The sequence below is a fragment of the Tachypleus tridentatus genome, chromosome 6 (assembly GCF_004210375.1).
Source record: "Tachypleus tridentatus isolate NWPU-2018 chromosome 6, ASM421037v1, whole genome shotgun sequence".
In the NCBI taxonomy this organism is placed as follows: Eukaryota; Metazoa; Arthropoda; class Merostomata; order Xiphosura; family Limulidae; genus Tachypleus; species Tachypleus tridentatus.
Window position 1 is genome coordinate 82,541,635 of NC_134830.1, and position 15,220 is coordinate 82,556,854.

General features: G+C 31.0%; 1 protein-coding gene across 1 annotated transcript in view; it reads right to left on the reverse strand.

Annotated features, from left to right (window-relative positions):
• Window positions 1-15,220, reverse strand: part of LOC143251652 (rap guanine nucleotide exchange factor 4-like) — a 249,897-nt gene that overhangs the window by 32,176 nt on the left and 202,501 nt on the right. Inside the window, exons 16-19 of the mRNA XM_076502913.1 lie at window positions 14,619-14,728; window positions 13,444-13,529; window positions 13,067-13,119; window positions 170-319 (exon numbers count right to left, since the gene is read on the reverse strand). Of these exons, the coding sequence (XP_076359028.1) occupies window positions 170-319; window positions 13,067-13,119; window positions 13,444-13,529; window positions 14,619-14,728 (399 nt within the window). The remainder of the gene's footprint in view (window positions 1-169; window positions 320-13,066; window positions 13,120-13,443; window positions 13,530-14,618; window positions 14,729-15,220) is intronic.

The following is a 15,220-nucleotide window of genomic DNA, read 5'->3' on the forward strand; positions in this document are numbered from 1 at the left end:
TAAATTATAATCATCAGGTATTCTAGTAATATATGAAAAGAAAGTATCAACCAACATACATGAAACATTATCACCGTTCTTATATATCTATAATGCTATTATAAAAAGTAAATTTCATTTAAATTTAAGTAGCATGTACTCTAGTAAAAATGGGGCAGCCTTTACTTACGTCTAAAAAGCTGCAGATAATTGGATCTTCAAAGAAAGCGTCACGTACAACAATGGCCCAAGTGTGAACGAATTGTACTACTCGTCGTTTGTTGGCAACAATAAACTCTTTCTCATGACGGGAGTTGGACACATCTAATTTATAAGTTGACTAGTTAAGACTATAATATTATGAGTCACGAAAAATTGTATAAAATTCTAAAATAAGGAAAAATCTTAGTTTCTAAAACTCTGTAACTTTATTTTTTATATGATTATATATCACACAAGTAAAAATTATGAATAATTAAACAGCTTAGTCTGTGAGAATACTGAGACATTAATGCTCATATCTTTAACATTTCACTCATCACTTTTTCTACATTTCGTTAGGGAAACAGAACGACTACGATTTTGTGGCAGCTGCGTAAATTAAAGCATAATTTAAATAATTTTACGGCATTTTTCTTGCCTAAGTACATATTGATGTGTTAAGAATTCTAGTGTTACAGTATTTACTAGACTCCAAAGCTACATCAAGTTTCTCGGGAAGCATTCATTATGTAAAAACGCATGGTTTGAATTTCAGAAATAACGGTTCCTAATTTACGAATAAAAGACTAGAGGGAAGGCAGCTAGTTATTACCACTCGCCGCTAACTATCGCTCAACTCTTTTACCGACAAAAACCGTTACAATATAAAATGCAGCCACATGCCTGAGTATGTTTAATGTGACGGAATGTCGAACACGAGACATCGTAACCATCTAGCTATGCTAGCCCTTAAACATTTATGATAGATTTTTATAGTAGTACTTTCAAAGTAATCCTCAAAAGAAAAAAAAAAATGATGCACACACGTATTATTAACGGCGGGTTTTATCAGTTATACTTGTCATTCCAATCTGAACATTAAGTAATTATTATTTGTTTATATATTCTAAAAACGTATTTAAGCAACAAATCAGAGGTACAGTTTCTAGATTCTAAAGTAATTGTACGCTTTTACATCTATACATTAAAAACATAAGAACTAATCATGTAGGAGCATCATTTGGAAAGTCGTTTTGATTGTTATATTGAATTCGAATTGACGTGTACTCTATTTTCCGTAACAATGTAGAGTTTTCAAAGTAGTATACTGTAAACTGATTCATTTTAGACAACAAATAGCCTTATTCCGTCCTACTTTTCATCTCCAATCACTAAATAATTTCAAACGTAAATTTGATTTGTAAGATATCTTGAAAGTATATGACATTGTTACAGATATTTGCTTATTTTCAATATTTTGTGACTTAACTAAAAAGATGTATAGAGCGTGCGTTTTTTATATTACTTCAGCTGTGAATATACAAAAATAAGACAAAAAAATAAACAATAAGAATACCCGCAATTGTTCCTATAATATTATTAGTACTGACAGTTTTAACTAGAAACATATAAGATATACAGCTGTCTGCAATATTTGATAAACGATAAGTATATTACATACAAACATAGCTATACGTAAAGTACTATAAATCTAACGTGTGATCTTGGTTAAAGTTCTAAGGTTAAGATAAATATATCTGAGAGTGTACAACATGTAGTATTTCTCCATAAAGTATAGGAGCAGGATAAGGCAGTTTACTGTCGGTTCGGAATAATAGCCGGTAGAAGTAAAATCTGAAGTTATGAGAATTAAAATTACATATTAAATATTTTCAGGTACCTAATTTATGTTTCTGTTTCAAATCGATTTGAAAAACCAGAAAGCGGCATAGGAGAAGGAAGTCCATCACTTGTTGTTTATTATTAAGCACAAAGATATACAAAGAGCTATCCGTGCTTCGTCCATCACGTTAACGAAACCCGGTTTTTGCAATATAAGTCCATATACATACCACTTTACTACCGGGGGGGGGGAATTCCAGCACTTAACAGCATGAATAAGATACGTCAAATAACAGGTGCCTCCATTTATTGAATAAATCTGAGATACAACTTCCAAAAATATAATATGAATGAATATATTTACATGCCTATTGGCGTGAATCAAAAAAAAAATTATATCTATATATAATTTTATGTATTTAATAGCTTGAAATAACGTATCCAACAGTTAAAATAAAATGTCTTTAAGAATCAACATTTTCGTGAACCAGGTATTACCTTGTACAGAAATATATCACAATCTATTGTACAAATAGGAGCACGTGCTTACTTTAATCCTCATTCTTCCAAAAGGAAAATAAATCTGTTCAACTGTCAAATGAATGAGACAATCAATCAGCTATACAAATGCGTACTCTTGTGATAAGTTAGTCCAACAGCAAGGACTTTCATTGTTAAGGAAACGTATAAAATGCAGATTGGTTATTTGTATCAGTCATTTCAAATTATCCAGGCTTACAGTGCGAAAACTGTTAGAGGTTGATGTTCTGAATGGTTGCAAGTCTGTTTAAGCATATACACAAATCGTCATTTCTCACAAAATACAAGGTAAAAATACTTTAAGTTTATAGGTAAAAGCACCTGATAGGAGTTAGGGGCCACATGACAGACATTTAGGCACACTCTATTTGTTAACCTGAATAAGACTTAAGAAGATCGAAGTGTTGTTTTGTACTTTATTTTAATTAAAATATTAATACCCATACCAGCCATCTGTAGAGTAGAATACTGAACTGTGAAATGTAACACATGCTAAACATACGTGGTGTACTTAAAGCTTGAAGTATCTCCTGTAACAAGTACATAGAGCTACCTACAGGAAGTAATAAATAATGTTAAATCTTCGGTAAAATCTAAAAAGGAAACACAATAAAAATCTGCAGAAAGTAGAATGTTCAGTAAAAATAGTGCTACTTACAAATTAAACTACAACAGCCATTAATATGTCAAAGAAAATAATAACAAAAAATTAATGACGCAATATCATATTGTACATGGAGCTTTTGTATGCATAATATTAACTATCTATATTAATAAATTAAACTAACGAATGATAAAACCATGGTGTTCAATACTAAAGTTAAGACTATTACTATAAACACTATTTCAAGAATTATCATAATAATAACCATACACAAAGGTTCCTCACTATAAATCCACAGAAATAATACAGAGTGTAATATACAAAGTATTTAAAAAAAATAAATAGTCAAAACTTGATAAAAAATTCTTATTTTTATTTTCAACAACTAGTATACAAGAACTTATATATTTTGTTCTCTTTCTATTACCAGTTTCTGCATTTTCTATTCATAGTGCTTACTAAGTAATAGAAACATTCATAACCATTTTTCCTGTGTCGTCTGTTAATGTTACACCCATAATGATATTGTTCTCTTTTAATTTCACTGTATCGTTCAAGAAATCTATAGCTGATATACGGTTATTATATCTTGGTAACGTTGAAAAATGCAATACACTGAATTCAAAAAAAAAAAAAATTAATGTGTAATGTAATGTTTCTCGATCTTTTTAACTAATAATATTTTATACATAACAATGATTTATTTATGTTGAATTTTATTACAAAACTTTCATATCCCTTTACAATGAATCTTTCCCTCTATTTCCTAATGCATCCTCATTTAAGTGATGATATTTAATGCAATAAATTCTGTGAATATTGTATTAGTTTTTAAATCTATTAGTTTCTTAGTAGCGTTACTCAGTTTATGGCATGAATATGTACAGTTGATCGTCTTTTAAACCTTTCTTATGCCACACTTGTCTCTAATAAATTAAAACCATCACAAATATCAGTATTTTTACAGGCACACAGAAATAACAATTTCGTAATTTAATTGTAAGTGTGAAGAAAATTTCAACACATAACTCCTTTTACGCTCTGAAGGACCCTTACTACACTTGGTAAATTCATGTAAATATTGGATTGCTGCATATCTAGCAAGTATTTTAATAAAAATTTTGTTTTGTTAGTTCATGAAGTGTTTTATTTTAGCAGATGCATATAAGATTAATATCATAGCCAAATTTGAAGTTCAGGCCAATTTTCAAAAGATAAATCTTCAATAATATTATAAGAGTGAACTTTGGGAGAATATCAATTATTTATGCAATGATTGATACGAATATCATATAACGTAAGATAAAAATCTTTGTTTTAAAAGTAAATTCTACCATATGATTTAAAAAATTAAAATTAATAGTAAGTTTGAAAGGTATAATCAATCATGTAATTACATACAACATAAAATTTAAAATGACGTAATGCATTAAGGTTCTATGCAGCTGGTTTTATACATTTCACCATAAAGCGGTATTATGAAATTTTGTTTAAGGAACATTGGTGGCAGATGAGAAAGTGGCTGGTCTTTGGTGCATCTCTAAGGGATTAAGTGAGTAGAATATTACAAGTCATTCAAACTGAATATTACTGACGAAAAATCAGCTGATAAATAAATGTAGGAAAGTAGTCATAACACATAGCAGAAACTTAAAAAAAAGAGATATATTAAGGAAAGAGGGACACGAAATTATTCTTCTAATCTTGAACTTAATGAAAATGCAGGAACAGGAAGTGCTTTTCATAAAGGTTAGTACAGTAACGACTCAGAACTTGTCAAGAAACAATTAGAAATGAAATATTTGGAAGCTAAGATAATATTTGAAAAAGAAGCTAAAAATGTTTGAAAACAGAAGCTGGGAAGAAAATGTTAGGGCCAGAGTTAAAAGAATGAGTGAATGCTACTGATTACTACTATACATTTCATTTAATGTATATTTGTTTTAGTTAAATATATATTTAGAAATCTATATAACGTATACTTTTTAATGTTTATTATCTAAATTTGTAGATTATCAAGTGTAAGAATCAATAATGTACTACGTGTTTATGCAAATACTAGTGATCGCCAGTAATGTCGTTTTAACTGAAGTTTATAGAACCTTGCCCAACTCTTATAAACCAATGCGACCCTGGTAAGACAGTGTATATTACTGGTTTGCTACTATTAAAAAATATAAACCTCGGAAGCTACAACTGTGATTAACGCGTATTCATCGGGAAAATATAGATTTCGAACATAACAGACCATTTAGCATTAGCAGATTAACATCAGACGTTTGGATTTTTACGAAGACATTTTTTAACTTCAGCTTTGTTATCACGCAGGTGTTATCACCGAAAATACAGTTAGTTTTCCGTTAAGTGAATTGTAACGATATCAATTCAAAATTAATTTATTCGTCATGAAACCTCGATGGGATATCAAGGAAGTTCTGTATCAAATAGAAAATTCATATTGTTTGTAATACTTTTGTACATAAATCGTTATTGGCCTTTACTATTTGTAATAACCGTTATTCTAAATTGTAGTGTTGTTTGCACATTAAAATATATTTGAGTTAAGAAAGAAAACTGTGAGTATTAGTCTCGTTGGCAAATATAATAAATTTGATACATCTTCACTTTTAATTAACTTTTAAATCAAATTAGAATTTTACTTGGTTTTAGACTATCTGAAATCATAATACATAACTTAATAAATAGGATGGTCATCTGAGATAAATTATAATACGTAACGTAACAATGCAGGATACCATACACGAAAAAAAAGACAAACTACTGCAACAACTTCTTTGGCACTACGTACATAGCTGTCTTTGCTATCATGAAAGGCAACCAGCACTTCATTCACACCTGTTTTTGCCTCTATAGGAGTGGATGAAACATAGGGTATGGTAGAGAAGGACAAACTCCATGATTCACAAATGAAAACAGTGGTACATATATGTTAATTTAATAGATTAATGTATGAGAGTCAGTTTCTTATCAGCAATTTGTTATTTTCTCATGTTAGCTTCACATAGTAATTACTTATCAATTATGATTTGGAAAGAAGTATACACTTCCCATTGTACTAACAAAATAATTTTACTGTACAAATTTATTAAGCTATACGTAAACCAAAGTATCTGATAAGTGTGTAATTAATATAACGATTGTAAATTCTAGACATTTTAGTGCGAAAAAATTATCTCAATCAGTTGAATAAAGTCTACTTATACTTGATATACAGCTTAATCTTTAAATGATAAACAACATCTTCAAAATAAAATATTAGAAACATTAATGACTAACTAAATGTCTTTGAAAGCTAATGAGAAGTATAGCGTTTTAATGATGCGGAAAATACATCTGCCCAAACCAGGCCGGTAAGTACATATATATGTGTGTATATTATTAGTATTTTGTTTAATACTATAGATACACTAAGCATTAATAATTAGTATTTTTATTCCTTTTCAGTATTTGAAATCAGAAGTTTTTATAACATGTAAATAAATGCCCAACTAATTAAATTATTTTCAACAGTGCATAATTTCACTTTTAATTTCATACCATTTCATGTAATTTTCAGTAAATTCTAGAGGATTTCAACATACGTTCAAGTATTTCATAATTATTACACTATTAAATATTCTTGCAGCAATAATTATCTGTTGTACCGTGCAATTTGAAATATATATTTAGAACTCTTTTGAGGTTTAGTTTTTGGGTGACAACAAATCAAATTCTGCTGCAAAACGTTAAATCGAGTATCTTATGAAAACTATTTGTCTTCAGTTTTTCAGGGCAAAATGGTAAGAATGCTTTTGGAAAGTCTCGCATTTTCGATGTTTTATTTGCTTATTTTCAATTTCGCGCCCAGCTAAAAGAGGGCTATCTGCGTTAGCCTTCCATAATTTAGAAGTTTAAGAAAAGATGGAAGACACATAAACATCATCATCTACCGCCACTTCTTGGGCTGTTCTTTTCGCAACAAAACGGAATTGAAAGTCAAGCTGTAATGTCCCAAAGGGCGAATATCTTTGGTGGGACAGGGATTCGGACCTGCGATGCACAAATTACGAGTCGAACGCCATAACAATTTGGCCAGGCCGGGCCTCACAATGGAATTAATGAAATTTATATAATTACGTATGTAGAATGTATAGAATCGGCCAGTTGGTTAAGGCACTCAACTCGTAATAATCTGAGGGTCGCGGGTTTGAATTCCTGTCAAACAAAACATGCTCGCCCTTTCAGCCGTGGAAATGTCATAAAGTGTACGGTCAATCCCACTATTTGTTGGTAAAAGAGTAGTCCAAGAGTTGGCGATGGGTGGGGATGACTAGTTGCCTTCCCTCTCGTCTTACACTGCTAAATTAGGGACGACTAGCACATATAGCTCTCGTGTAGCTTTGCGCGAAATTCAAAACAAACAAACTATATAGAACTATATATATATTGATGTTATAGCATCACATATACAATAATTGTTTTATTTTTCAAACACAAATAATTGAAGAAAAGATAACTAAACCTATAAGTAAGTAATTATTAAATATAATTATTTCGTAATATATGATACAGTGTGAAGAAATTAGTTAAACCAAGGCTTCATTGTGGTCGCAAATGAGTAAGCCTGGCTGAAGCCTGATTGGCACCAAATGCCGAATCTATCAGATTATCCCAAAAGTAATGTCGTTTTTATGGGGTAAAATAAATTAAATATGTATTTTTTGACTAAATGAAGTTATTCTCAAAGTCATATAACTTATATGGAATGACTTGATAGTATTAAGTGTAAGCCAGTTCGTTTCTTTACTAGTTTTTGCGTGGCCCGGCATGGCCAGGTGGGTTAAGGCGTGCTACTCGTAATCTGAGGGGCGTGGGTTCGCATTCCCGTCGCGCCAAACATGGTCGCCCTTTCAGCCGTGGGGGCGTTATAATGTAACGCTCAATACCACTATTCGTTGGTAAAAGAGTAGCCCAAGAGTTAGCGGTGGGTGGTGATGACTAGTGGCCTTCCTTCTAGTCTTACACTACTAAATTAGGGACGGCTAGAGCAGATAGCCCTCGAGTAGCTTTGCGCGAAATTGAAAAACAAACAAACTAGTTTTTGTTTTATTTATTTTAGAAGTCCCAATTATCATGGAGGTGTCAGAGGAGTACATAAGGCATATAATGTTTCATTAGTTTAGAAAAGGAAAATGTGCTACTGAAGGTATGCGAAACATTCAAGTGTGTACGACAATGACATTCTGAATGTGAGGAAATGTCAAAAATGGTTCGATAAGTTTAGAGCTGATGACTGCAGTTTGACAGATGCGGTTTGCAATGGGGGCCCTATTGAGTTCGATAATGACGTGCTTCTAACAACACTTGAGGAGGATTGTGCTGTAACTGTTGAAGAATTAGCTCAGGAATTCAGTTCATCTATTCCGTCCATCAACATTTGCAACAACTTAGTAGAGTTTAAAAGTTGAGAAAATGGGTACCACATGAGTTGTTACCTGATAATTTGAGAGAACGAGTAGACATCTGTACATCCCTTCACTCTTTTAAACTTTAAGCTTCATTTATGAACCACCTAATGACTGGAGATGAGAAATGGGTACTCTATCAAAATTTTAAGTAGCTTCGACAGTGGGTTAGTGCAGGAAAACCAGCTATTCTATAGACAAAAGTGAATCTGCATCCTAGGAAAGTTTTGCTTACTATTTGGTGGGATAAAGGTGGTGTAATATATTTCGAGTTGTTGCAACCAAAGCAGACAATCACTGCTGAGAGATACTGTCAGCAACTAGATCGACTGAACTCTGTACTAAAAAGAAAAATGCCTGCTATGGTGAATTTGACAATGCATGTCGTCACACCGCTGGGATCACTTCCCGAAAAATTGAAAAGCTTGCTCTAAGAAACTTCCCCATCCCACTTATTTTCCTGATCTTGTTCCTTCAGATTACCATTTCTCAGAAGCTTGCAATATTACCTGAATGAGAAAAGTTTATTTCTATAGATGAGTTTAAAATATCCTTTGTACCTTTTCTTGTCTCAAAACCACCTGGTATTTATAAGCGTGATATTGCAAAATCTTTTGAGACGTTGAGAGACTGTTATTGAAAGTGATGGAAAATATATAATTGATTAAAGTTGTTATTTTAATTCTTTTTTTTTTTCTCCTTTTAAATCTTAGTGTAACAAACAACATTACTTACGGGATGGTCTGATACATGGGATCATGTATAGCAGACTACTTGGCCTTATTGGCCATTTGAGAATCCTCGCTTTATTGCAGATCTTACAAGCAGATGTGATATGTTAAGGTATTTAAAGGATTAACTTCTGAGTAACAGCAGGAAGTTTGTATACGAGAATTAGTGAATGTATTTGAGGATAAGTGAGGGAAGATCTTGAAATGCAAATAACCTTAATTTTGCAATAAAGTAACTCAAAAGGAAAGTGCTAAAGCACTATCGCTGATTTTCACCTGTTACCTAAAATGAAGAATATTATAAATGAAGTAAATAACGCACCGTACATTAGTAACATTGATTAATTGAAAACTTACTTCCAAGACGGGTTAGAGTGAGGAAGTTAAACAGAAAACATACTTTTTTTAGACTTTATAAATTGTTTAGTTTAATTTAAATCTTGAGGGAACAATGATTCTTCAAAAACATTTTGAAGGTTAATTTATAACGTCAAAAAAATAATAATTAATTTAATGATCACCTAAGAAGAAAGTACTAAGCAACTTGAATAAAGCAGATTTAACAGTACAAACCAGCTAAACACGAGGGAACACTACATATAGTATTTAGGTACGTGTGTTCGATAGGTAGAAGCTATTAAATATGGGGAGAGCCTTACGACAAAAAAGGAGCTACATCTTTTACTGGTATGGTACGGTGTTATAGGAAGTTTATTTTCAGGTGTGTCTGGAAATAGCAGTCCCACTAATAGCATTAATCCATACTTCATGACCAAAAATGAGAGTGCTTTTAAGAAATTAAGAGAGTTGTTGTGCAAAAAAAAAATTCTACATAGTTATAAAGAGACATTAGCAACCACTGGGAGAACTGAAGTGTTCGATATAGCTGTAGGGGTAGTATCTAATCAAATATGTGATGTGTACGAGACAGCTTTGTAGCTAGTTCTTAGTCACACAGATGACGTATGCAAAACAACTGTAACCTAGTAAAATAGGTAATGTGTCCGATACAGATATCAGACTAGTGTTCAGTTAAATAGTTGAGAGTGGTATGTAGCATCCAGAGGTGCATTTAAACTAAAAAGTACTAGCATACAAAACAGCTGTAGTACCATCCAAAAAGAGTGCCTTAGCAGTCGTTTGGGGCTCGGCGAATTAAGATCCTTTTTCTCAGGTGAAGCATTTGTCCTAGAAATGATCATAAAATCCTTTAGTCTGATTGTGCAGCGACAAGAATGAAAACGAAAAATTTGTTTGATGGAATAACATTAGTTTAATTTAACAGTGCGTTATAGACAAGAGAGTGGTCATCAAAATGCAGATGCTCTGTCCTGGTTAAATTATTAAAGCCTGTGACCACACTCTTATTGAAAGTTATATACATTGTACACACATAGATGACTTAAGATCCATCCAATTAAGGTTAAAAACTAATGTTGTAAGTGAATGTCTGGTTATGAAGATGAATGTAAGAATAAGAATTTGTGAACTTATTAGTTCAAACCGTAAGTAGTATGGTGAAACAGGAAAACTGGGTATTTTCCCATTAATAGTGTATGATTATAAACATACATGTATACGCCCGTGAACTTTCTTTCAATATTATACTGGTAGGTATAGAAGAGAAGGGAAGTTTATAAAGTAAATATAAAATAACATAACTTTTTAGAACAACATAGGTCCATCATGGTTGTCCTATCCTTTAAACTGAACTAAAATATCTGACGATACAGTGACAAAATTGTAATTATTGTGTACTTGAAAGATGGCGAAGATAATTACAGAAGTGCATGAGGTGGTATGAAATCTGCGGATACGTAGACTAACATGTATATTTGTTGTTGTTTTATTATTGAAACGTGTAAGTTATTATGAGATATTTCCAAAGCAAAATTAAGCTGTAAGATGAGACGGGCCAACTAGTGACACAGCGGACTTACAACGCTAAAAACCGAATTTTAGTACTCGTGGTGGGCAGAGAGAGCACAGATAGCCCATTGTATAGCTTTGTGCCTAATTGCAAAGCTAGAACCAAAGAATTTAAAATGGTAACATGCGTCTTGTGTATTAAATAAATATAATGAAATATGTAAGTCAGCTAGCACATTAGTGTACGTTATGGAAAAAAAAATATATATATACGGTATTTATATATAAATTAAAATATACTAAATAACGTAATACATGTATACTTCAGAAGACAGTGAAATATCTAGTTTTTAAATAAGAAACATAAGATGCCATGATAATATACAGTGCATACGTTCAATCAAATAACTGAAATATTAAAAGTGAAAGAAAGGAAAGTTATATAACACGAAATTATATAATACGTGAAATATAAAGGTATAGAAGTGTGAGGATAAGTTATTAATAATAAAAAAGTTTCGAAATGAGTTCAACTCATGCAACCAGAATTTGCAACTTTCTTGCTCATAATATCATAATAAATATTTTAATTTGTTTTATTTTTAACTGTCAAGCCAAGTTTTTACATGCATAGCATTCCATATAAAAATACTTTTCACATTTATATATGTATTTCTTGTTCGCCGTTTAAATTTTGTGTGCTTCTGTCTCGCCTACAGGAAACAATAAACTTGTTCAACATCAAAGAACTGTATAGACGATTTAAATTTTCTTAATAGTTTTCATTATTTCTGCAGAAATAAGCTTGATCACAAAAACCAGTGATATGTGTCTTATATTGTCTGTAAATTTCAGTATATCTGTGCTATTGTATTGTTATGATGGTCTACTCTAATACAGTGTTAAATATAACCGAATAAATTATGACTCATATAAGTCATTTTGTTATTTAAAATTCAGTTATCTTGGTCATGCAATGATATTTTCTTTCTCACACGTTCCCCGATGGACAGTGGTAAGTTCATCACTTTAAAATCCAGGGTTCGGTATTACGTAAGTAATATTTCGTAAACAAACAAGAATTACTAGTTATAGTACATAACTTAAGTACATTGTAATAAGAAATCATTTTTCAATTTTTTTATCTTACCACTTCATAAAGAATCGAGTATAATTTGTTTTCTTTATAACAGTAAAATCATTATGAATAATATGAAATATTATACCTTTGCTTGAAATTAGTGATATAAAGAAATTATACATATCATGCTGCCTAAAACGTATAAAACGTATTTACTTCTAAGTTGTTTACAAGTTATTGGACATGATTCTTCTATTATAATTTAACAGCACTCTTATTTGCAAATTTAGTTATTTATAGGATATTCCTCAATGTTTTTATGCAATTTCCAAATAAGCTTGAAAACCGGTTGTTCATAGAGGTAAGAATTTGTATAATAACAGATTCAACATATATAACTTAAAGAAGCTTAATGTTTACATGATACAATGTGACTAACAATTAAAGCAACATATGCTGTGTAAGCATAGATGTTGCACGAAATGGAAGTTGCACGTTGCTTTCCATGAAAGACTTCGACAGATGTGCCATAGAAAAGCATAGTGATAAAATTATTTTTAACACCTACATAATAATGAAGTGCTCAATGCTTATTTCATAGTTCTCACCTTAAGGGAAAATGTCTTATTTGGTTATTCTGCTTTTCCCAAAATATTCCTTAAAATTGAAGTTTTCACCAACCACTGGCAATAACCACTTAGTGTGAAACATCATATATATTGTTACCTTGTCGACTGGCAATAACCACTTAGTGTGAAACATCATATATATTGTTACCTTGTCCACTGGCAATAACCACTTAGTGTGAAACATCATATATATTGTTACCTTGTCCACTGGCAATAACCACTTAGTGTGAAACATCATATATATTGTTACCTTGTCCATTATCACCGATATCTCCCCATTATCTAATCAAAGGATATTGTTTCATTAGTTCTGGACACAGCTGGTGGCTGGGCATGAATATCACGTGTGTTAAAATGAAATCTTCCAGAAATGTGTCTTTTGAATACGTTAACGGACCTTGAAGAAATGAAAAAATGAAATATATGAAAACGCTTAATAAGTTTAATTAACCGTAGTATCGTCATTATACTTAATAGCTGTCTTAATAGAATAAAATAAATATAAATAATTCCTAGTTTACGTTTTTCTTTTATAGAAAATTTATTTTCTTGTCTCTAGACAATATATGCTTAACATTTTGTTTGTTTTATATAATTAACTCAAGACCAATTTGATATGTATAGATAAATAAGACAGATTTCTTAATGTTTACATTTCAGATACACGAAGAAAATTTCCACTGTGTCTAAATGCTTAAGAAAAATATAACTATGTACTTACCTGTGCCATCTTCAACTCTAACGTCTATTCTTGTTTCAAGTAAGTGTTCAAGCATCTTCTGTGGTGTTCCTGCCATTACAGTGTACCTAAAGTATCAATAACATTATAAATGGAAAGAATGGTGACATATACACATATCTGTCATAGCAAGCAATCATTAAATACTGCTAGTAAAGTAAGTTTACTACAGAAAAACTTCTTATTACTTTATTATTGAAGTAAGTCTACTTTTCTATAAACAGCAAACAAGGTAAACTCAGCATTGCTTTCTAATACTCTAATGTGTCTATAAACACCTTTTAGTTCGTGCACAGCTGTCTACAGAAACGAAGTGCAACTCTTTACAAAATACCTTACTCTCCACATAAAACATAATACATTAACATGTAAAGTAAATATACTTTCTATTTCTAGAGCAAAAATACTGTCAATCATTAACTACGAAACAGCACAAAAGATCTACAAGCATATTTCTTTAAAGTCTTTTAAGTTAAATATGGTAAATTAGACGACAGAAAAAATGTTAACTTTGTTCTAATAAGTTGTAAGTTTCCTTACAATTAATTAGATAAATGTGAGAAACATTAAACTTTTCAGTTTTGTAATGAAAACATTCAACTCACATTAAGTAAGAAAACGTAAAGTATGACCTCTTGAGATTATCCAGTTATACCAGTATCCTTCAACCAAGAGGGTCAAAGGTAAGAAATTCCTCTCAGTTGAAATTTATACAAAATATTATATGTTAATGAAATAAATTAATAAATTACTTTTATTGAAATTTTAGTATATAAGAAAGATATATAAGATCAACTGTAAACTGTAACTTTCACATCACATTTTCAACATTCGCAGTAAATTTCATTATTTTACTTAATTCAAGTACAGTACATTTCTGTTCATTTTTATGTTACTAAGGGCATTCTGCTTACTTTGTATGATTTTAATACGTTGCCTGCCATGTGATAAATTAAGTTCAAATAAAACTAAACATTCAAAAAATGCCAAAGAGCAGTTACAATGTCTCAAACATGTGTCAAAAGAGAAAGTTGACTTTTAAAACATAAATGTATATGACCCTCCGGTGTGCCATGCGGTCCGTAACTAAAAGTCAGTGGAATACATGGCAGATAACATGTTAAACTAATATTTATGTTTCACATCTTTATGCTTACTTGTAGTGAGAGGAACCCCCCTCGGCACCTTTTGGATCAGAGAGTATTTTCTGAAGCTGCAACACATCCTGTCCGTGTTCTTTTAATCTCACTGTGTTTGCTTCAGCGTCCTGAAATCAAATGAGTAAAATAAAATTTTGTTATTATTCAAAATTGAAAACTTATTATTCGGGTCTTCTGTGTCTTAAAATTGAATTAGAGAAAGACTAATTAATTAATCCATATGTTGTATTCTAACTAATATACATTAAATAGCTACGGGGACTTAAAAACATTTTAAAATGTTTATAATGTATTATAAAATGTATATAAAATAAACATATTTAGTACTTTTTTCACCATCAAAGTAACATTATCTGTAAATTTTATTTTCTACTTTATGTTCATTGTTAAGTAAAATGCCTTAAACATATTTGCTTAGAGCAGCACTATAGTTACTACTCTAAATTATAGAAAATGTCAAATATCAAGGATTCTGAAAGGCTTATTCCTTAAATATAAACCATTATGTATTGTTAAATAGTATTTCGCTAGATTATACAGTGAAAAACAAACAAAATAGTAGAAATTACATAACATTAAAGACTGAGGTAACAGTAACC